Genomic DNA, 22211 nt, shown 5'->3' on the forward strand with positions numbered 1-22211 from the left:
TGAGTGACTAACACTTTGACTTTGACTGAATGGAGAAAAGTCCTAGGTTTGGACTTCTTGGCCTGGTTTCCGTGCAGTGCAAACTGAAGGGCAAAACGAGTCAGCAGTAACCTTAACCCCCTCCCAAACCCACTTCGATCCTGAATGCACTGAGGCGGGAACCGGCCCGGCACTAATGAGCAGAGACAGCAGGACCAGCCACTTCTGGGCTTCAGGGATGAAGAAGTCCCTGAGCCACATTTGACAGCTCAAAGTTCCTTCTACATGTGTCATTTCATCATTTTCCAGAAGGAAGTCACATTTCAGCAGCTTCTCCTTCAGTCAACAGGACCAGGCACCAGGATGGTGGCTCAGTCAGTAAAGAATCTGCCTGCAATGCAGGTGAGACCTGAGTTGTATCCTGGGAAGTTCCCATGGAGAAGGAAATGGCAACCCACTTCAGAATCCTTGCCTGGAGAGTCCCATGGACAGAGGATCCTGGCAGGCTACAGTCTATGAGGTCACCAAGAGTCGGACACGACTGAGCAACTAGCCCACCACCACCTGCCATCTGGAAATGCCCGTCAACCTGAGCTCGTCCACATCTCCCATCCCTTCACAGGCTCCTGGTCTCCAGGGACCCCTGGTCTCTCTACCTGTGGCCTCACTTACCTGAGGTGTCACCCCACTCTCTCAGAAACAGGACTCTGATGACGTCAGTGGCGGTGAGCAGCAAGCTGGGGTCACACATCTGCAGCAGCAGGAGCGTGTAGTTGGCCTTCGTCCGCTGGCTGCTGTTCTGGAGCCAATGTAGAGCCTCCCGCATCTTCTGCTCCACCGTTTCGTCCAGCTTTTGATTCCAGGAGGACTGGATCATCTTGCCCTCCTTCCTGCTCAGGTCGACCCGGGTCCTGTGGTAGACCAGATCCTTGCCCTGCGTGGTCTGCAGGAGGGTTAGGAAGTAGTGTAACAAGTACAGGCTGTCCAGTTGCTGCAGGACACTCACCAGGAACCTCCTCTGGAACCCAGCACCCACCCTCCAGAACCACTCTCTCGTGGAGAAGATCTTCCAGGCCAGGACGCACGTCTCACACTTCTGGCACACAGGGACAGAATCATTCCCCTTCTCACAGCGAAAGTACGGGGCATTCTTGAGCCTGGACTCCAGGTTTTCCATGGCCCCGAGAGGACTGGCTCATTTTATCCTTGCCCTCGGCCAAACCCCAGACGGACAGGAGACGCTGATGAGTATCCCAGTTGAGCCTTTTCCGATATGAACATCTCCTGAAGAAAAGGTACACTGCTGCAATGGGGTGGAGAAGTTCTCTCTCCCAGAAACTGCCGGTTGAGTCTGGCTTTCAGTACTGACCTCCTAGGAAACATGCCTTTACCGTAAATCTCCTAAGCCTGGTGCTGCTCAGAGGGAGGCAGTTGCTGTATATTCTGAAAGAGCTGGTCATCTCATTTCTAGAACAGGAAGAGAGGTGGTCAAATCTAGACAGTGATAGACCCCTTTTGAAGAGAAAAATATATGGTGGAGCCTGGTGTTGAGGCTTCCGTTGTTGTTGTGAATGAATTTTAAATATTTATGAATATGAAATTAGATGGAGGCTTCTGTGGATGGCTGTTTAGTTAGAATGATCTTGTATACGTTTATAACTATCTTCTTAACATCAAAGTGAAAACATAAATGCTTAATATATGTTTGCCTGGTAGGCTACAGTTGGACATGACCGAGTGACTAACACTTTTGCTTCAGTTTCACTTCACTTTTCAAGTTACTTAAGTGTTTCAGAATGCTAACCAAGGGACTTCCCTGGCTGTCTAGTGGTTAAGATGCTGCCCATCCAACACAGAGGGTGTGAGTTCAATCCCTGGTCTGCAAACCACAATCCCACATGCCGAAGAACAACTAAGCCCATGAGCCACAACTACAGAGTCTGCACTGCGATGCCAGATCCCTGATAACACAAGGAAGATCCTAAGGCCTGCCACCAAGACCCAACCACAGCCAAGTAAATACAAATACTAAAGTAAATAAATAACAACCAAGACCCAACCACAGCCAAGTAAATACAAATATTACAGTAAATAAATAACAACAAAGACCCAACCACAGCCAAGTAAATACACATATTACAGTAAATAAATAATAATTAAAAAAAAAAAAGAATTCTAAATGGAAATCTCTGCAGGTAAAACTCCTTAGTAAAAAAAATGTCATTGGACCTGAGCATATATTTGGGGTCTCTTCAAGCTTCAATCACATGCCAACCCTGGTGTCTGGAGACACCACAGCTGAGCGGAGAAGAGTGGGGAGTCTGGGGTCAGACCCCAGGGTTTGGACCCCAGCCCAGCTGCTCACAAGGTCTGTGAACACAGGTGGATTACTTAACCCTTTATGCTTCAGTCTCCTCATCTGTAAAAGGGAGACAACTGTTCAGTTCAGTTCAGTCGCTCAGTCGTGTCCGACTCTTTGTGACCCCATGAACCACAGCACACCAGGCCTCCTTATCCATTACCAGCTCCCGGAGTCTACCCAAACCCATGTCCATTGAGTCAGTGATGCCATCCAACCATCTCATCCTCTGTCATCCCCTTCTTCTCCTGCCCTCAATCTTTCCCAGCATCAGGGTCTTTTCAAATGACTCAGCTCTTCACATCAGGTGGCCAAAGTATTGGAGTTTCAGCTTCAACATCAGTCCTACCAATGAACACCCAGGACTGATCTCCTTTAGGATGGACTGGTTGGATCTCCTTGCAGTCCAATGGACTCTCAAGAGTCTTCTCCAACACCACAGTTCAAAAGCATCAATTCTTCAGTGCTCAGCTTTCTTTATAGTCCAACTGTCACATCCATACATGACTACTGGATAAATCATAGCCTTGACTAGACGGACCTTTCTTGACAAAGTAATGTCTCTACTTTTTAATATGCTGTCTAGGTTGGTCATAACTTTCCTTTCAAGGAGTGAGCGTCTTTTAATTTCATGGCTGCAGTCACCATCTGCAGTGATTTTGGAGCCCAAAAAAGTAAAGTTAGCCACTGTTTCCACTGTTTCCCCATCTATTTGCTATGAAGTGATGGGACTGGATGCCATGATCTTCGTTTTCTGAATGTTGAGCTTTAAGCCAACTTTTTCACTCTCCTCTTTCATTTTCATCAAGAGGCTCTTTAGTTCTTCTTCACTTTCTGCCATAAGGGTGGTGTCATCTGCATATCTGAGGTTATTGATATTTCTCCCAGCAATCTTGATTTCACCTTGTACTTCATCCAGCCCAGCGTTTCTCACGATGTACTCTGCATATAAGTTAAATAAGCAGGGTGACAATATACAGCCTTGACGTATTCCTTTTCCTATTTGGAACCAGTCTGTTGTTCCATGTCCAGTTCTAACTGTTGCTTCCTGACCTGAGTACAGGTTTCTCAAGAGGCAGGTCAGGTGGTCTGGTATTCCCCTCTCCTTCAGAACTTTCCACAGTTTATTGTGATCCACACAGTCAAAGGCTTTGGCATAGTCAATTAAGCAGAAATAGATGTTTTTCTGGAACTATCTTGCTTTTTCGATGATCCAGTGAATGTTAGCAATTGGATCTCTGGTTCCTCTGCCTTTTCTAAAACCAGGTGGAACATCTGGAAGTTCACGGTTCATGCATTGCTGAAGCCTGGCTTGAGGAATTTTGAGCATTACTTTGCTAGCATGTGAGATGAGTGCAACTGTGCAGTAGCTTGAGCATTTTTTGGCATTGCCTTTCTTTGGGGTTGAAATGAAAACTGACCTTTTCCAGTCCTGTGGCCACTGCTGAGTTTTCCAAATTTGCTGACATATTGAGTGCAGCACTTTCACAGCATCATCTTTTAGGATTTGAAATAGCTCAACTGGAATTCCATCACCTCCACTAGCTTTGTTCATAGTGATGCTTCCTAAGGCCTACTTGACTTCACATTCCAGGATGTGCAGCTCTAGGTGAGTGTGAGTGATCACACCATCATGATTTTTGGGTCATGAAGATCTTTTTGTACAGTTCTTCTGGGTCTTGCCACCTCTTCTTAATATCTTCTGCTTCCATTAGCTCCATACCATTTCTGTTCTTTATTGAGCCCACCTTTGCATGACATGTTCCCTTGTTATCTCTAATTTTCTTGAAGAGATCTCTAGTCTTTCCCATTCTATTGTTTTCCTCTATTTCTTTGCACTGATCACTGAGGAAAGCTTTATCTCTCCTTGCTATTCTTTGGAATTCTGCATTCAGATGGGTATACCTTTCTTTTCCCCTTTGCTTTTCATTTCTCTTCTTTTCACAGCTATTTGTAAGGCCTCCCCAGATAGCCATTTTGCTTTTCTGCATTTCTTTTTCTTGGGGATGGTCTTGATTCCTGTCTCCTGTACAATGTCACGAACCTCCATCCATAGTTCATCAGGCAGTCTATCAGATCTAGTCCCTTAAATCTATTTCTCACTTCCACTGTATAGTCATAAGGGATTTGATTTAGGTCATACCTGAATGGTCTAGTGGTTTTCCCCACTTTTTTCAATTTAAGCCTGAATTTGGCAATAAGGAGTTCATGATCTGAACCACATTCAGTTCCCGGTCTTGTTTTTGCTGACTGTATAGAGCTTCTCCATCTTTGGCTGCAAAGAATACAATCAATCTGATTTCGTGTTGACCATCTGGTGATGTCCATGTGTACAGTCTTCCCTTGTGTTGTTGGAAGAGGGTCTTTGCTATGACCACTGCATTCTCTTGGCAGAACTCTATTAGCCTTTGCCCTGCTTCATTTTGTATTCCAAGGCCAAATTTGCCTGTTACTCCAGGTATCTTGCCTTCCTACTTTTGCATTCCAGTCCCCTATAATGAAAAGGACATCTTTTTGGGGTGTTAGTTCTAGAAGGTCTTGTAGGTCTTCATAGACCCATTCAACTTCAGCTTCTTCAGCGTTACTGGTTGGGGCATTGACTTGGATTACCATGATATTGAATGGTGTGCCTTGGAAACGAACAGAGTTCATTCTGTGTCTGTGTCATTTCACTGTCAGTGTGAGGATTAAATGAGGTATTACATGCAAAGCAGGGATTCCCCACTGGCTCAGACAGTAAAGGATCCCCCTTCATCCTTTACTGGATGGAAGGATGATCCTCTGGAGAGGAAGGAAGATCCTCTGGAGAAACGAATGGCAACCCACTCCAGTATTCTTGCCTGGAGAATCCCATGGACAGAGGAGCCTGGGGGGCTCCAGTCCATGGGGTCACAAAGAGTCAGACATGACTTAGCAACTATAACACTATCAAAAGGCAGGCAATGGCATGAGCATTTCTAGCACCCACATTTGGAAACCAGCTACTGCCAGAGAAAGGCAGTGGAAGTCATGGCCAGACTGGTCTTATAAAAGGTTAGGGTGAAGACAGGAATCATGCCCAGGAGATCAGTGCTAACAGCTCAAGCCTGGAGAAGAGGCAAGAGTGGATTAGCTTCTGGTCCACCAGGAAGGCCAGACAGAGCATAGAGGCCCAAAGCACCTGTATAGGGAGCACGTTACCCCCAGAAATGCTACAGACTGGAAGTAGCTTGTTCCTAAAGGCCTAAATAAATTAGGGTTTTAATCTGCGGGGCTGACATACACCAAAGAAGCAGTTTTACAATCCAATTCGGCCTTGACTTCATGCCTGAGGGCCCAACCTTGGGAGTTAGAGATGGGCTGGAATCCCCCACTGTTTTCTTACTGGAGCTGTGGACTTGGGCAAGCCCTACAGCCCCTCTGGGCCCTGTTCTCATCATAGAAGACACGTGCTTACCACTGCCTGGTGGGGTGTCCTAGTGTGAGGCCTACATTCCGTCTGTGCTTAAGGAGCTGCCAGAGAGAGTGGAGGCTCCTATATGACATACAGCTTGGAGATATATATACAAAGCTTGGAGAAAATGACAGAGAACATATCACTGGCCTTTGTTATCTTTTTATTTTTTAATCTGTTTGTTTTAGGCAATTTTCAGTTTTGGACCAAGGAAAAGAAGATATGACTGTCACTTTAGGCAACAATAGAAAGAAACTAAATGTTCCTAACACCCAGTTTTGCTGTGATGATCAATCAATTTTGATCACAGCAAAACTGAGTGTTACTAACATTTAAGAAGGGGCTTCCCTGATAGCTCAGTTGGTAAAGAATCTGCCTGCAATGCAGGAGACCAGACCCTGGTTCGATTCCTGGGTCAGGAAGATCCCCTGGAGAAGGGATAGGCTACCCACTCTAATATTCTTGGGATTCCCTTGTGGCTCAGCTGGTAAAGAATCCATCTGCAATGTAGGAGAACTGGGTTTGATCCCTGGGTTGGGAAGATCCCCTGAAGAAGGGAAAGGCTACCTGCTCTAGTATTCTGGCCTAGAGAATTCCATTGTACAGTCCATGGGATCACAAAGAATTGCACACAACTGAGCAACTTCTACTTTTTTACATCAAGAAAAAAGGTCTTCAAGCCAAAAGAAAGAAAGTGATAGTTGCTCAGTCGTGTCTGACTCTTTGCAACCCCATGGGCTCTAGCCTACCAGGCTTCTCTGTCCATGAGATTTTCCAGGCAAGAATACTGGAGTGAGTTATTTCCTCCTCCAGGGGATCTTCAGGACCCCAGGATTGAACCTACGTCTCCTGTGTCTCCTGCATTGCAAGCCGATTCTTCACCCCTGAACCACCAGGGAAGCCCTTAACAAGTGAACAAAAAGAGAAGCCAGTGTTGAAGACAGGTGAGGAGACACCCAGAGGGTTCCTTTTATGAGTCTGAGTGTGGCCTAAACAAATGACATCTCACAACACTGACACAATTTACCAATGTGACTGAAATCCAAGCAGTAAATTTTGAGAAACTAGGGAGAATGCTGGAGGACGGAGACAGATAAAATCGTCTAGATTTTTTAAAATTAAAATAAGGTAGATTCTGGAAACAGCAGACTAGATGTGAATTTGTACCTGAATTCTAAGATGCTTTATTAAATAGTTTGTGAGCATTTAAAGAAGAAACATCAACAACCTACGGGGGTTGAGAAAAAACACGGTGGCCAAGCTGATCTCATTTCCTCCTTTCAGAGCACTGTTAGAAGTGCAAACATAGTGTACCTTGACCTTTGCCGTTGAAAAGTCCTTCATGGTGTCCAGTCCACAAAGGTGCAGAGGTGGACCGCGTTATCGAAGAGTTCTACTCACGCATAACTTAAAAAAAATTTTTTTGACGTGGACTACTTTTTAAGTTTTTATTGAATGTTACAATATTGCTTCTGTTTAATGTCTTGGCTTTTTGGCCACGAGGCATGTGGGATCTTAGCTCTCCAACCAGCGATTGAACTCGCACCTGCTGCATTAGAAGGCGAAGTCTTAACCACTGGACTGCCCTAAGTCCCACCTGGATGCATGACTTATTGAATAACCAAAACCAAAAGGTATTGACTGAGGACTGCAAGACTCTAACCAATTTAGGTATCAGTGAGAGTAAGATCTAAGAAAAGGTCACCAATTTCTGCAGGATAGGAAGGAGAGCTGTTATAACCTAGTAGGATCATGAAACAAATCTATCTCCACAAGCAGCAGTGATGTCATGAGTTTTACAATTCAGATTTTTTAAAAGTCAATAAAATTCAAAAATTTAAAATTCAGTTTGGAAATTAAAATCCTACACTGTGTAAATCCTATGATTCAAATGTCTGACAGGGTCTCCAGAAACAAGTCAAGCGATGCTGAAATAATGTGCTCTTGAGACAGGATCACCAGACAAGGCAAAGAGGAAGAGGCTTGCCTTGACACAGGTCATGGAAAAGACCCAGAAGTTATATTTCCAGTGAATCCCAGAAGGGATTTCAGGTTATGTCCTCAGAAACCCACTGAGATACAATTTGTCATTTGCCTAAAGGTCTGATGTTAGTAAAGAACTGTCTGCCAATGCAGGAGACACAAGAGACGCGGATTCGATCCCCAAGTCGGGAAGATCCCCTGGAGAAGAAAATGGCAACCCACTCTGGTATTGCCTGGGAAATCCCATGGACAGAAGAGCCTGGCAGGCTACAGTCCATAGGGTCACAGAGTCAGACATGATTGAGCAAGAATAAGGACTAAGGACACTTTTAATTTTAGGGAACAATCTGTTGAAAGGAAGAGAAAGTGATCAGAGGGGTAAAAGATCTGGAAACCACAAGGAAACTGGGAAACAGGATGTGAAAACACACATATTCCCAGGGGACCCGTGAGAGCTACTCCTAAGTGTATAGACAACTGCCCTTTGGATAAGGAATTAGACACGTTCCCACCGTCCAGGTGGCTCCAGAAGAGAGGTGCTAGGGCCATCCGCCGAGGTCATAGGGACTAGGACGTGGACCCTACGAAGACAGTCCTGCAGTTCTCGCTGTGCCCAAGCCAGGAGAGCTGCCTGTGAGGTAGTGAGCTCTCCGTCACAGCACAGCTGCAAGGCCCATCAGACGTGGGCACGAAAAGCCACTGAGGCTGTCAGACTCTCCCTGCTCACAAATGCAGTTCAGCTTGTAGTTTATTCCCTTACACGTGATCTAAGGAGGAGGGCAGTGTGGGGTAGTGGTTAGAAGTTCAATGTCAGGTTTGAATCCCAGCTCGGCCACTCACTCGCCACATGACCACAGTGACCCTGAGTGAGTTCACTAACCCCCTGGACCGCAGCCTGCCCGCCCACCAAGTGGGGGTGGTTGAGCACCTCCCCATGGGGCTGCCAAGAGGGTCATGAGGGCTGAGGCTCAGGAGGTGCTCAGAACAGAGGATGCGGGAGTAAGACAAGGTTAGTGATTGGTTCTGATTCCTCTGCAGTCTTTCTGGTCACTCTGAGGTTGCCTGGTGACCACCTCTGGGCACAGCATGTGGTCCACCCAAGCAGACAGGGCGGGATCATAAGAATATGGTGAGGGGGACCTAGGGTTTGAGGATTACTGCAAACAAAGGGACTAGCACAGTGAGGAGCCCTGGGCGGCAACCAGAGACCCTTCGCCTCATCCTCACACGATTTCTAAAGCCAGCAGGCGCTGGCACAGACCCCCAGTCAGTCTTCCAATGAAAACTGCCACCTGTCTGTGTGTCAGCACAGGTCTGAGACCTGAATTGGTGTCTAGGCAGCAGCCTCCACTGGGGCCGGCCCTGGCTTCTCAGGTTCCTCTCCCAGATCCGCAATCCGGATGGCACTGTCCTTCTTGGAAAGCCAGAAGGCTGGGTAGACGGGCTCCGAAAACTTACACTGGAACCTGTGCAGCAGCGTCAGGGTCTCAGGCTCGACGCCGTAGAAGGAGAGGCCCCCACCGGGGAAGTCCACATAGACCCCGAGCCTCCGGCAAGCGTTGGCGCTGAGCAGGGTCTCCGCATCGCTGTGCCATGCCCTGAACCCCTTCCCGTCCCAGTGGAGGCTCCAGGAGAAGTCGTTCCCAGAGATACAGCTGTTGCGCTCTTCGCCCTTGCGGTCAATGCCCTGGCACGTCAGGCCCACATAGACGCCTGCTCCCGAGAGCTCCACCTCGAAGTAGTACCTGTGCAGGTACAGGCTCTGCTGGGCCAGCACCTGCCGCCAGTGTGAGAACCTGCTGGGCAGGTCGGGGTATGGGTGCTCCCAGGGCGCCGTGTTGGTGACCTTGCGGTTGTCGTCCTGCAGCCGGAGGTACCTGTGTGCCGTGTCGGGGTCGAAGACAATGTCACAGGCATCTGGAGGGGGACACAGAAGATCAGGGGCTGACAGCTGACTCACACCTAGCCAGCCTCCAAGGGATGAGAAGACATCCATCCCTCTGTTCCCTTTCTACCCAAGTTCCGTTCCCTCCCAGAGAAGAGGTGGGTGAAAACCAGGAAACAGAATACAAGCGGGACTCTGTGACTTACAGTAATTGTAGACTTGGTCTCTGCCCCTGGCTCCCAGCACAGAGTTCCCTGTAATTTCCTGAGTGGTAACAGCACTAGCACCATCTTTTGTTCTAATGTTTGGTCTTTGACTGACTTCCCAGGCAGTTCAGAGGTAAAGAACCTGCCTGCCAATGCAGGAGATTCAAGAGACTAAGTTTTGATCTCTGGGTCAGGAAGATCCCCTGGAGCAGAAAACGGCAACCTACTCCAGCATTCTTGCCTAGAATCTGCCTCCAATGCAGGAGACACAGGTTCAATCTCTGGGTCAGGAAGATCCCCTTGGAAGAGGAAATGGCAACCCACTTCAGTATTCTTTCCTGGAAAATCCCATGCTGAGACCAGTTCCTGACACAGAGCTCCTGAAACCCTTGTAATTTCCTGGGTTAAACAAATGTCTTTTCTTAAGAGGTAGAGTTTGGGGGGTTTCGTTTTGCATTTATTTATTTATTTGGCTACACCAGATCTCAGTTTTGGCATGTGGGATCTAGTTCCCTGACCAGGGATTAAACCTGGGCCCAGTGCATTGGAGCTCAGAGTCTTAGCCACTGGATCATCAGGGAAGTCCCAGTGTCTTTTGTTCTAACAAGGTGACTCTGTGTGTGGAGATGGGGGGGTGGAGCTGGCTGGTCACCAGATGGACCAAGTCATGACCAACTTCTGCTTGGATCTTGCAGCCCTAATTCCTCTTCTCTTGGGAAGAGAGATGGGCTGGAAGTGGTTCATCACGCTTGTGGGATAAAGCCCCCATAAAATCCCAGTAGTATGGGGTTCTGAGCACTTCTAGGCTGACAAATATCCATACCAGGCAATTGACCCCACCTCCATGGGGACCCTCCCAGCCCTCGTTCTGAGCATCTCTCCCTTCCTCTGGCTGCTCATCTGTGTCCTTCATCACATCCTTTGATGAACTGGAGAACATAAGTGTCTCCCTGAATTCTGTGAGCTGTTCTAGCAAATGCTCAAATCCAAGGAGGGTCCTAGGAGCCTCGGATTGTAGCCAAGTCTGACAGAAGTTGTGGGTCCTCTGGGGGCCCCATAATTGTGACTGGCATCTGAAGCGGGGTCCGTCTGGTGGGCTCTGACACCATCTCCAGGCAGATAGCATCAGGACAGAGTTAAATCCTGGGATGCCCAGCCATGTCTGGGGGAATTGCTAGGTGGGGGTGGGGGGAGGGGGCCTCACTCCCATACACGTGGTAAGTGGTCCCAGATACCTTTTAACAAGTCACCCCTACTTCCTTCCTTCCTTATTGAAGCTCAAACTGCTTGCCATTTACTGTATTATTTGTTGAACTGAATCAAGAAATAAAATTTACTGATGGGCTCATGTTTTCATTCATTTGACAAACACGTCCTGAAATTCAGGTGCTTTTCTATGCAGCGTTGGCAAGGGTCATACACCCACATCTGATTCACTCATTTGTTAAAATATTTGATCACTATTTAGCAAGGGAAGTCTCAAGCAGTCCCCCCACATGTACACAGATATTCTCTTCCTGGCCCCAGAGGACACCTCCACACATCCAAATGCTCAAGTCACACTCCAGGTTATTTTGACATTTCTCTTGGCCCCATCCTCCCTCATTTTGCCCCTCAACTCACACTGGAAGCCCCAAGTCCCACCTAGAGACCCCGTTCACCCCCATCCAAGCCACCCCTGAATCTCCCCCAATGCGTGCAGCAGCTCCACGTCAGTTGGCTTCTTGTATCAACTACGTGTGCTCATGCTAAGTCACTTCAGTCATGTCCTACTCTTTGCAACCCCCACGGACTGTAGCCCACCAGACTCCTCTGTCCATGGCATTTTTCAGGCAAGAATACTGGAGTGGGTTGCCATCCCCTTCTCCAGGGGATCTTCCTGACCCAAGGATCAAATTTGCGTCTCTTATGTCTCCTGCATTGGCAGGAGGATTATTTTCCATCACTCCAGCTGGGAAGCCCCTATATTAACTGTATTGTCTGTTTATAAAACATAGATATGCTGCTGTCAGGAAGCATGAAAGATAAATAAAGGAAACTGGAAACCAAGAGATCCTGGGGCAGATGAGGAGCTGTGCTAAGAATAGTGTCATCAAACTCGAGGCTCCACATCAAGACCAGAGCAAACAGGGTTCAGGAGTTGGCTAGCCAGAGCTCACCCCCAGAAAGCAAGCAGAAGTGGGGTTGAACAGTGAGTTCCAAAGAGATTAAAGTCAGAAAAATGAGCCTTGATTACCCAGACACGTCCTTCCTCTCTTGGGAGATGAGACCTCCCTGTCTTGTTAACTATGAGCAAGTATTGATTGGAAATAAGTGTTTCTAAAAATGCCGACAGACCAGGACACTTCCATGTCAGGACAGGACAATGGGCTAGGTAATTCCAGCCAAGTCAGACTTAAAAGGGAGCCACCTGGAAACCAGCCAGGATCTTCAAAGGGGCCAAGGTTGTGAAGGACACAGAAGGACTAAAGGACTGGACACAGACTGAAGGAATCTAAGGAGACCACAAAACATTTGTGACTCTGGACTGGACTTCCAACCAGAAAAAGGACACCGGGAGCAACCCTGGTGAAATCTGAATAGATTCCAGCCGGCAATACTCACTTCCTGATTTGGATCAATGGACCATAGTTATATAAAGTGCTCACATTTGGAAAAGCTAGGTGAAAGGTGTATCAGAATTCTTGGTCCTCTTTTGTGCAATGTTTTTTTAACTCTGAAATGGTTTCAAAATTAAAAGTTCTAATTTTTTTTGAAATTCAACTTATTTAAAATTTAAATGTACCATTTGGGGATAGATCTGAAGTTGCAAGAACCTGAAACCTGCTGAAAGATGGTATCCTTGCTTCTGAAGCATCACATGCACATCCACACCCGGGGAAAGCAGGGCGGCTCACGACTTACACTGGAGGAGCTGCTGCCTGCTGCAGGGCTCGGGTTCTGAGGTCCGATGTCTGTGCTCAATGACAGCACACACCTGAGTTCTGATGTCGTACTCCTCTAGAAAATCAAGAGTTGTAAATGCTCACCTGTCCAGGTGGGCAAGGGAATCTAAGGAACAGGAACCCCCCACTTTTGTTGCTCTTCCCTGGGCCTCCTGGGGAAAGTAGGGACTAGACACCAGTCATGCTTCCGAGAATCCTGCTCAATGGACCACATCGAAGTAAAATCCACTGAGGAAAGATCCCAGCCTGACCTGGGTTTCACTTGGAAGCATAGGCATCAGTGACCTCGGAAGTTAGTCTGCACTTGAGTGGAGATGCAGGCCAAGTGCATACCGAGACTATGTTTTCTGAAATCAATTCTAAGTTAACATCATCAAGGTAGGTGTCCACCAGCCGCACGGTCCAACCAGAGGACGGCTCTGAAAATGGGACATTCTCTCCGCCCCTGTTCTGTTCTCCCTTCCTGACTCCCAACTCCCCCGCCAACCCCTCCAGAGATGTCACAAGCCCTGGCGTCTCACCGTCCTTGGAGAACTCCTGGAGCTTCTCTTTGTAGCTCTGGAGCAGCTGGATCAGGAGGGCAGTGGAGTCCATGATGACCTTGTGGATGCCTGATAGCTTGTCCTTGAGCCCTATGTAGACGCTGGGGAAGGCGCCGTCCTCCGTGTTCTTGAACTTGCAGTACTCCTGCAGGAAAAGAAACACAGCGGAACTTGCCCTGGCTTCTGTGCTTCCTAAACAGGGCTGTCTACTCAATACAGCACCTTCTGCATCTGTGACACGGGCTGATGGGGCATGTACTTCACAAAACGTAATGGGTCCAGCTCAGCGCCTGACCACATAAAAGGCATCTTCCACGACCTGGTCTGGCCTCCCGCTCTGGGCAGCCCTCCCTCCTACACCTGTTCTCTGCTGCTCTCTGCCTCATTTATCAACAGGGTGGTTGCCCTGCCACATCCACTGCGGACCTAGCAGAGTGAGGGTCTCTCTGGCTCCAGCGTCGCAGTGACCCATACCTCCAGGAACAGCACGGGACTGCCAATGGCAGCAATCCTGTCCAGCTCCTGCCTGGCCTTCTCCATCTCTGCACTCCTGTACTCCAGGTGGGTCTTGATGCCATTGGCCTGGCCCAGGGCAGCTTGCTCCTTCTCCTCCAGGAAGAGCATCACGTCGGCCTGGGCCTTCGTCAAGGCAGCACGGAGCTCCCCGAACTGCTCCTCCACCCCGGCCTTCACCTCCGACACTGACACCTAGTGGCGAGAGCGGGGAGGGAGCATCAGTGAAAAACCCATTAGTGATTAGTGAAGCATCAGTCTATCACAGCTCAACACACAGGAACGTCAACCCATGCATGCGTGCTCAGTCATGTTCGACTCTGTGACCCCACAGACGGCAGTCCGCCAGGCTCCTCTGTCCATGGAGTTTCCCAGGCAAGAATACGGGAGTGAGTTGCCATTTCCTCCTCCAGGGGATCTTCCCCACCCAGGGATCAAACTTGCGTCTTCTGAGTCTCCCGCATTAGCAGGTTAATTTTTAACCACTAGCGCCACCTGAGAATCCCAATATAAACCCAAGAAACCCTCAAATTAGGGAACAATTTCCTATTATAAAAGAAAGCCTTTATTCTCATTTGAATCCTGGGTTCCATGAAACAAGAAGGACCCCCCGGGCTGAGTTCTTATTTACTCTTCATTAACTTTGTCTCTCATCCATTGGACGAGACTGTGCACTGTCTGCTGAGCCCAGCTCTGACAGTCAGGTTCCTCTTCAAGTCTGTGACATAAGTCTTCCTGCCTGGACAATGGACCTACTCAGCATACTTGATAGTCATATTTCTTGCAGTAAATTAATAATTTGGCTTCTTTGTACAAATCAGTAGCATGAATTTGCTTTCTCAGCACTCCATTACGTCCAGCTAAACTACCCACCAAGGAAATTAAACTATCCAGCAAGGAGATCAAACCAGTCAATCCTAAAGGAAATCAACCCTGAATATTCATTGTAAGGACTGATATTGAAGTTGAAACTCCATACTTTGGCTACCTGATGTGAAGAGCCAAATCATTGGAAAAGACCCTGAGGCTGGGAAAGATTGAGGGCAGGAGGAGAAGGGGACGACAAAGGGTAAGATGGTTGGATGGCATCACCGACTCAATGGACATGAGTTTGAGCAAACTTCAGGAGATAGTGAAGGACAGGGAAGCCTGGTGTGCTGCAATCCGTGGGTTGCATAGAGTCGAACACAACTTAGTGACTGAACAACAACAAACTTCCCACTGGATCCACTGGAGCTGAAAGCACATCCTCTGGTGTCTGAGCCGAGCACAAAACGTTTAGGGCATGTGAAGGCAGCCACAGCACCTGAGCATTGCAGGACAAGCCTACCTGTGCAGAATGGAATGCCACGTCCAAAAACATATACAACTAACTCCACGTGATGGACAGTAGGGATTTGCCTGATGGCACCTGTGTATGTGGGAGTCTGTCCTTCCATATCTTTTGTAAATGCCTTAGTCAAGGTCATATTTACAACTTCAATCCACGTTGTTTTCAACAGTTTCCTCTTATCTTTAGTAGTTCTCAGGTACTGGTGCTGACAGGTGAGTGGGTGGATGGATGGATGGATGGTTGAGGGAGGGATGGATGGATGGGTAGATGAATGGATGGAGAGGTAGAATCATTCTTCATATGCAAAGATGCTGCTGCTCCTAACTGCCAATGTGTTCACGTTTTGCATTCTTCTCTGAGTTGTGGTTATTGGCTTGGCACTAGCGAGAAGCTTTTGTGAAACTGTTTGGGTCCACTTAGAGTTTATTATGGAAAGTGGTCAGAAACCAGAGAGACCAAAACTAAGTAGCCTGGCATACCATTATGGTACTTCCCAGATGGCCCAGTGGTAAAGAACCCACCTACCAATGCAGGAGATGCAAGAGACTTGAGTACAATCCCTGGGTCCAGAAGATCCCCTGAAGGAGGGCATGGAGAGCCACTCCAGGATTCTTGCCTGGGAAGTGCCATGGACAGAGGAACCTGGTGAGCTAAGTCCACAGGGTCACAAAGAGTCAGACTGAGCACACACACACCATTGGCCTTATCAAGTTGCTGTTGTTATTGTTTAGTCACTAAGTCATGTCTGACTCTTTGCAACCCCATGGACTGTGGCACGCCAGGCTCCTATGTCCATGGAATTTCCCAGGCATGAATCCTGGAGTGGGTTGCCATTTCCTTCTCCAGGGGATCTTCCTGACCGAGGATTCAAACCCGAAGTACCATCCACAAATCCAGCCACTCTCACCTCTCTTTTCTGTCTGCCAGGACTTAGAACAGGTGAGAATCGCATGCGGAACACCCTCTCATGGTGGAAGAAGCCAAGATGATGCATAATTTCTGGAGCTCTAGCTAACCACCCTCCTCGATTCCCACATATACCATTTGCTCCTGGTCAAAAAAGCATATGCAAATATAAAAATAAGCCAGAGCTATCACAGGACTGGAGGAGGGCATGGCAACTCACTCCCGTATTCTTGCCTGGAGAATCCCATGGACAGAGGAGCCTGGTGGGCTAAAGTTCATAGGGTCGCAAAGTCGGACATAACTGAAGCAACTTAGCATGCACACATATCACAGGACTAGTTTGTTTCTATTCTCTATTGTTAAAAGTGAATCACATGCCAGTTTTCAAACTTGAACTAAGTTCACGGCAAATCCCAGCAACAAGGTGATGCCACCCTACAGTGTAGCCAACCTGATCTGTACCCACAGTTTCCATCAGATGATAAGATATAAGGGGCCTGTAGACATGGAGGCCGGGCCTGCGGACGTGGAGGCCGGGCCTGCAGCCGAGTCCCACAGTTCCGGGTGGGCCTGACTGAACCAGCAGCAGCAGCCAGCCAGGTGTGTCAAAGCCCGGCAGGTGACCCTGGCCAGACTTACCAGGACAGATTTATGGTTTGCCTGGAGCCTGGAGATGGCATTTTCATTCAACTTGAGTTTCCGCTCCAGGTCTAACTGGGTTCTCCGAAGCTCAGCCTAAGAAGAGGAAAGGTCAGCAGCATTAGGGAGGAAGGTGCCCAGGGCACCCAGAAGGTCCCCAGAAGCAACGGTGCCACCTGCCCTTCTTCCACAGAAAGGAAAGTTTGCCTTGGAAGCCGCTCTCAGGAGCAGGCTGGGCGCCCTCCATGGAGGCAGAGACGGTCCACTGTGCGCCAGCATTACCAGCTGAATCTCCTCCTGTCATTGAGACCATGCCCACAGCAGGTAAACACACTGTCTCCATAGCACAGGAGAGAAAACAGAGCCACGAGGGTCACGCAGGTGTCAGTGGAATTGACAGGGCCATCTGGCCCTAGAACAGGCTGACAGGGAGCACAGGGGCTTGGAGCTGGCGGTGGAGGGGACCCCAGGGTTTCTACTTAGCAGCCAAGACTTTGGGACAAAGTTGACTTAATGCTTCCACACTGCATTTCTTCACTGTGAGGTGGGGAGAGCTAGTGTTCAATTCACAGGGTTCCTGTGAGGACAGGAGGCAGCGGGAAGTCTGCACAGCAGCTGGCACCTTGCGGGTGCTCCATCGGTGGCAGTGGCATCATTGACTTGGTCATTTTACTGGTGCCTCCTTGGCTGCTTTCCATCACAGAATCTTCTCTCCCGGACGCAGGCAGGGCAACCCCTCCCAACCGAGGTGAGTGCCCACATGAGAACTCTGGGTTTGCCTGCTTTGACCCCCACCCCACTCCCAGCCTCACTCCACCTCCCTAAGCACTCTCTGCCCAGAACCTGATAAGACAGGAAACCAGAGCCTTTGTGAACTTCAAAGGCCCCCGTCACTTTCTGCCTCCACAAGGGTGTGAGACAGTGGCAACAGAAAGGACGGCTTTCGCTGCTTTCACAGCCGCGTGTGTCATCACTGAGTTCTGAGTCACTTGCCCTAACAGGTCTCGGACTGGTGGGGAGCACCTGACGCATCTCCCCTTCCTCCCACAAAAGCCTGTGGTAATCCCAGGCCCCAGGGACAGAAGCCCAGGCGGGCAGGGGACCCGCCTCACTCTGCCAAAAACCGGGAACTTCTGATCAGGCTTCAGAGTCGTGACTCAGAGCCGATGGGAGTCCACTGACTTCCCACACCTGAGACCTGACGTCCTGGAGTGGGGGAAGCAGGGGAGAAGGAGGGGATCTGGCCTATTTGGGGGAGATTGTAGAATCCTGGTCTATCAGAAAGGCTTACCCAGTGACCCGCTCCAGGCTGGGCGGGGGGAAGGACATGAGATGCTTGTTTAAAAGGTGGTGGGAGACACAACAGACCACACACTAGCAACAGCACAGACACGAGAACATGTTAAAGGGGTCAGCCCCAGCTGACCCAGGGACCCAGGAGACCCCCAGAGTATATAGGGAGGGGTTTCTCCCCACTGTCTGCAGACTGCCATTAAAGGAGAAAAGGACTCCAGAGTGCCTCATGGGGACCTCTGAGTCACCCCACCAGCGGGCATTCCCGCTTACCCATGACAGGCGGGACCACTCGGGCAACCAGCACCTCCAGTTATTCCTGTTCCTAGAAAATGACGGAGTGCCTCAGACCCCAGCTCCAGGATTTCCCAAGACTTCAGCCTCACACACATTGCAGGCCAGGGCAGGCTCTGCACCAAAGCAGAACAGGGGTGCCAGTGAGCGTAAATGCCCCACATCCAGGGGCACAGAGAGCCCCGCCTGCCCTGGCAGGGAGAGGACAGATGCTGTGCAAAGGGCACCGTGTCTGTGACCCAACACCTGCCACTGGCACGCTCCAAGGCCCTCGTCAGACCCTCTAGCATCTCCTCTGGCACCTCAAGAAAATGTTAACAGACTGTTTCTTGCCTCTTCCTCCAGGGCACAGGTGGCACCTGGCTGGGTGGCCGGGATCAGGTTAGAGATGCAAACTGGAACAGCAGAGGGAGTGAGGAGAGAGAAAGAAAGACGTTCTACATGGTGTCAGGCCCTCTGTGTGTCCCCCTGGGAACACGAGAGTCCCGCCTGGGCCCTGACTTCACTCCTCGGGAGGCTGGTCGGAGCCCACAACATGTCAGTCCAGTTACATAAGGCAGCCTCCCTGCTCTCGAAGGCAGTAGAATGTTTAAGAAAAAACAAATTAGATAATACTGAGTCCAACACACTCTTTAGAAGTTCTAGAAGAAATTCTTCTGAACAGCCTCAAGCCATCCACCTTCTGGCAGCAGACGGCCATGAACAATGCTGGTTAACTGCTCCCCTGAGAACTGGGGACACTTGTGGCTCTCAGAACCTGGCTCTTGCTTCACCTTGAGACTGTGTCCACATCCCTACCCTGTCCTTAGCTTTCTGGAACCTGTGCTGAGGTTGGATGCAGCCACGAATGGACCTAAAGATCTAAGATGGGGTCCAGCCCAGGCCTTCCCCCCTCTCAAGACCCCCACCCCTCACCTGCTAGGGGCTCCCTCCTCAGAACACACGGCTGAGCTTTTGTGCTGTCCCAGCCCTTGGACATCCGGGGAGCCAGGGGCCTGCCTTGGCTTCCTGATTATAGCCCACACTCCCTGGGAGGGTACAGCACACTGAGCCCACAAAAAGCTCTCAATAATGTTTGATAAATACAGCGAGGAACAGAATAGAACAGAAAAGCAGTCACAGAAGTGGTACAGACTTCACAACATGCACACACGCACACAGGCATGCAAGCATGCAACCTCACTTCCTGGCAGTGAGCCTGAGTTCTGAGAAGGTGAGAGGAGTTAAGACCAGCTTCTTTTGAAAGCTTAAGGAGAGGGATAGACTGGGAGTTTGGGATTCAGTTCAGCTCAGTCGTCCAAGTCTTTGCCATCCCATGCACTGCAGCTCGCCAGGCTTCCCTGTCCCTCACTATCTTCTGGGGTTTGCTTGAATTTATGTCAATTATATATAGGATGGATAAACAACAAAATCCTACTGTATAGCACAGGGAACCATATTCAATATCCTGAGATAAACCCTAATGGAAAAGAATATTTAAAAAATAATATATATATGTTAAAACTGAGTCACTCCATTGCTGCACAATGGAGATTGGCACAGCATTCTAAATCAGCTATACTTCAATTAAAAAAAAAAAAAAAATTTAAGTTAAGGGGCCCTGGGAAGTTGGCCCCAGGAAGGGGAAGAGGTGAGTCCCCACAGGAAAGGGCTGGGCCCTAGGAGCCCAGCAGCACAGAAGAAATAGTCAGAGAACACCTGGAATTCCCAAACTCAGAGTTTTTGCCCACAGGCATAGCTGGAGAGCACAGGAGCCACGGAAGAGGCTCAGTCGGAGAACTGAGAAGCCAGTTGCTCTGCAGACCCTGTAGCTGACCAGGGTCCTGGCTGCGCTTTGTCCCTGTGGCTGACCCTCAGTTTCCTCTGCATGATAGGCTTGCCTGAGCAAGCAGCTCTAAACACCATCCAAAGTGACCTTCAGCAAGCAGCTCCAGCAAGTTCAGGCTGGCTGAAGGAAAGATGGAACTTCTGGAGCCTTACTTAGGTCTGTTAAGGCTTTCCAAATAATCCTGGTGGAGGTTGCATCCTCAAGGAACTGTGTCTTCTGAGCCGGTCTCCTGGCAAGAAATCTTTCGGCTCCTGAGCAGTGAGGACCACTGAGAGACAGAGCACTTATTGGGCACGCTCACTCTGAATTGAAAGCAAGGACACAGGGCAGAAAAGCAGAAAACTCAGACAAGCAGACCCGCAAACAGAGGCGGTGAACAGGCCAGAGCCTAGATCTGGGGCCCGGGGCTACCGCACTGCTCCTATCATCGCCACTGCTTTCAGCACCAAAAACTGTCCTGGGTGTCTTTGAGTTACCTGACACAGCTCCCTCCTGGGATGTCCGAATTTGGGGTTCTGCATATGTACTATATAAGCAGTCCCCAAATTTATTAGCACCAGGAACTGGTTTCGTGGAAGAAAAGTCCTCCATGGATAGGGGGATGGTTTTCTGGATGATTCAAGCACATTACTTATTTCTATTATTTATTGTGTACTTTATTTCTATTAATGGTAAAGAATCTGCCTGCAATGAGGGAGACCCAGGTCCAATCTCTGGGTTGGGAAGATCCCCTGGAGAAGGGAATGGCCACCTACTGCAGTATTCTTGCCTAGAGAATCCCACGGACAGAGGAGCCTGGAGGGCTACATTCCATGGGGTCACAGAGTGCACACAACTGAGCGACTAATACTTATTTCTATTATTACATCAGCTCCACCTCAGATTGTCAGGTTAGATCCTGGAGGTTGGGGATCCCTGCACTAAACAACTCTCCTTGCTCAGAATGACAACTACTCAATGTCTCTGTAACATACCAGCTTACACTACATTTAAAATTCATATTGTATCTATGTTGCTACAGGCACAGAATTAACGAAAGGAACAAGAAGGAAGAGTATATGATGGTGTTTACCTCTGAAGAGGAGCTTTCCAGGTGGCCCAAAGGTAAAGAATTTGCCTGCAGTGCAAAAGATGCAAGTTCAATCCCTGGGGATCGATGTTATTCCCATGTAGAGTTATTCCCCTGGGTCGGGAAGCTCCCCTGGAGAAGGAAATGGCAACCCACTCCAGTATTCTTGCCTGAAAAAATCCCATGGACAGAGAAGCCTGGCAGGGCTACAGTCCGTGGGGTTGCAAAGAGTCGGACACGACTTAGTGACTGAGCATATATACTTCTGAAGAAGGAGATGGGTGGATCCAGGATGGGAGGGAGACCTTTTCTGGTAAAATCTATTGCAGTATTTGGTGATTGTTCCTCTGTGTGTATGTACATGCATTCCTTTTCCAGCTAAACAAGACAGAATTCAGATATTCTGAACAAGGGAAATGCACTCTGCCTTCAACTCTTTACTACATGTATGGCAGGTTTTTGGTGCATTTAAAAAAAATAATAAGGTTATAATATTGTGACCTTGGAGTTCTTCCTTATGTCCTTCAGTGGGTGGCCTTCCAGAAGCTCCCATCCCTCACTCCATGACTTAGCCATCTGTATGAGCTTGGACAAATGTGGTGGGAATGAAGAGTCACCGCCTCGTAGTTATCCTAGGACCGAATGGGGAAATCCCAGGGAAGCATGTTGCACGTGGCAACGCTCCAAGACCAGTTTTCTCAATTACCTGGAGCTCTGTCTGAGCTGTCTGTTGATTCAGAGCCTCCTTGTGGCTATGAACATGAAGAGTGGGTGGAAATGGCCAGCTCCCCTGACCGGATGTTTCCTGGCACTAGAGATGCTGGGAACAGTCGACAAGTGGATTCTAGAGCTGGAAATGGTGACTCACTGACATCTGGGATACAGAACTTTCCGAACTATTCCTACTAACACCAGATAAAATCCACACTTAAGGGAGGACGTGGAAGAGGGACCCTGCTAGGAACCTGCCCCTCCCAGGAAGCTCCTTCTCAGCTGTCTCGGAG

At 48.9% G+C, this 22211-nt stretch overlaps 2 protein-coding genes across 5 annotated transcripts in view; both read right to left on the reverse strand.

Annotated features, from left to right (window-relative positions):
* FBXW10B (F-box and WD repeat domain containing 10B) overlaps positions 1 to 5790 on the reverse strand; it is a 34156-nt gene extending 28366 nt beyond the window's left edge. For all 3 annotated transcript variants that reach the window (XM_070774344.1, XM_019982472.2, XM_019982473.2), the window contains exon 1: positions 652 to 5790. In XM_070774344.1, the coding sequence (XP_070630445.1) occupies positions 652 to 1156 (505 nt within the window). In that variant the 5' untranslated portion in view covers positions 1157 to 5790. The remainder of the gene's footprint in view (positions 1 to 651) is intronic.
* A 2694-nt stretch (positions 5791 to 8484) lies between these two features.
* The window catches only part of TRIM16 (tripartite motif containing 16), a 28192-nt gene continuing 14465 nt past the window's right edge, over positions 8485 to 22211 (reverse strand). For both annotated transcript variants that reach the window (XM_070774349.1, XM_019982308.2), the window contains 5 exons: positions 16724 to 16819; positions 13807 to 14040; positions 13312 to 13477; positions 12750 to 12845; positions 8485 to 9671 (listed from right to left, as the gene is read on the reverse strand). In XM_070774349.1, coding sequence (XP_070630450.1) covers positions 9088 to 9671; positions 12750 to 12845; positions 13312 to 13477; positions 13807 to 14040; positions 16724 to 16819 — 1176 coding nt within the window. In that variant the 3' untranslated portion in view covers positions 8485 to 9087. The remainder of the gene's footprint in view (positions 9672 to 12749; positions 12846 to 13311; positions 13478 to 13806; positions 14041 to 16723; positions 16820 to 22211) is intronic.

The sequence above is a fragment of the Bos indicus genome, chromosome 19 (genome assembly GCF_029378745.1).
Source record: "Bos indicus isolate NIAB-ARS_2022 breed Sahiwal x Tharparkar chromosome 19, NIAB-ARS_B.indTharparkar_mat_pri_1.0, whole genome shotgun sequence".
NCBI lineage: Eukaryota > Metazoa > Chordata > Mammalia > Artiodactyla > Bovidae > Bos > Bos indicus.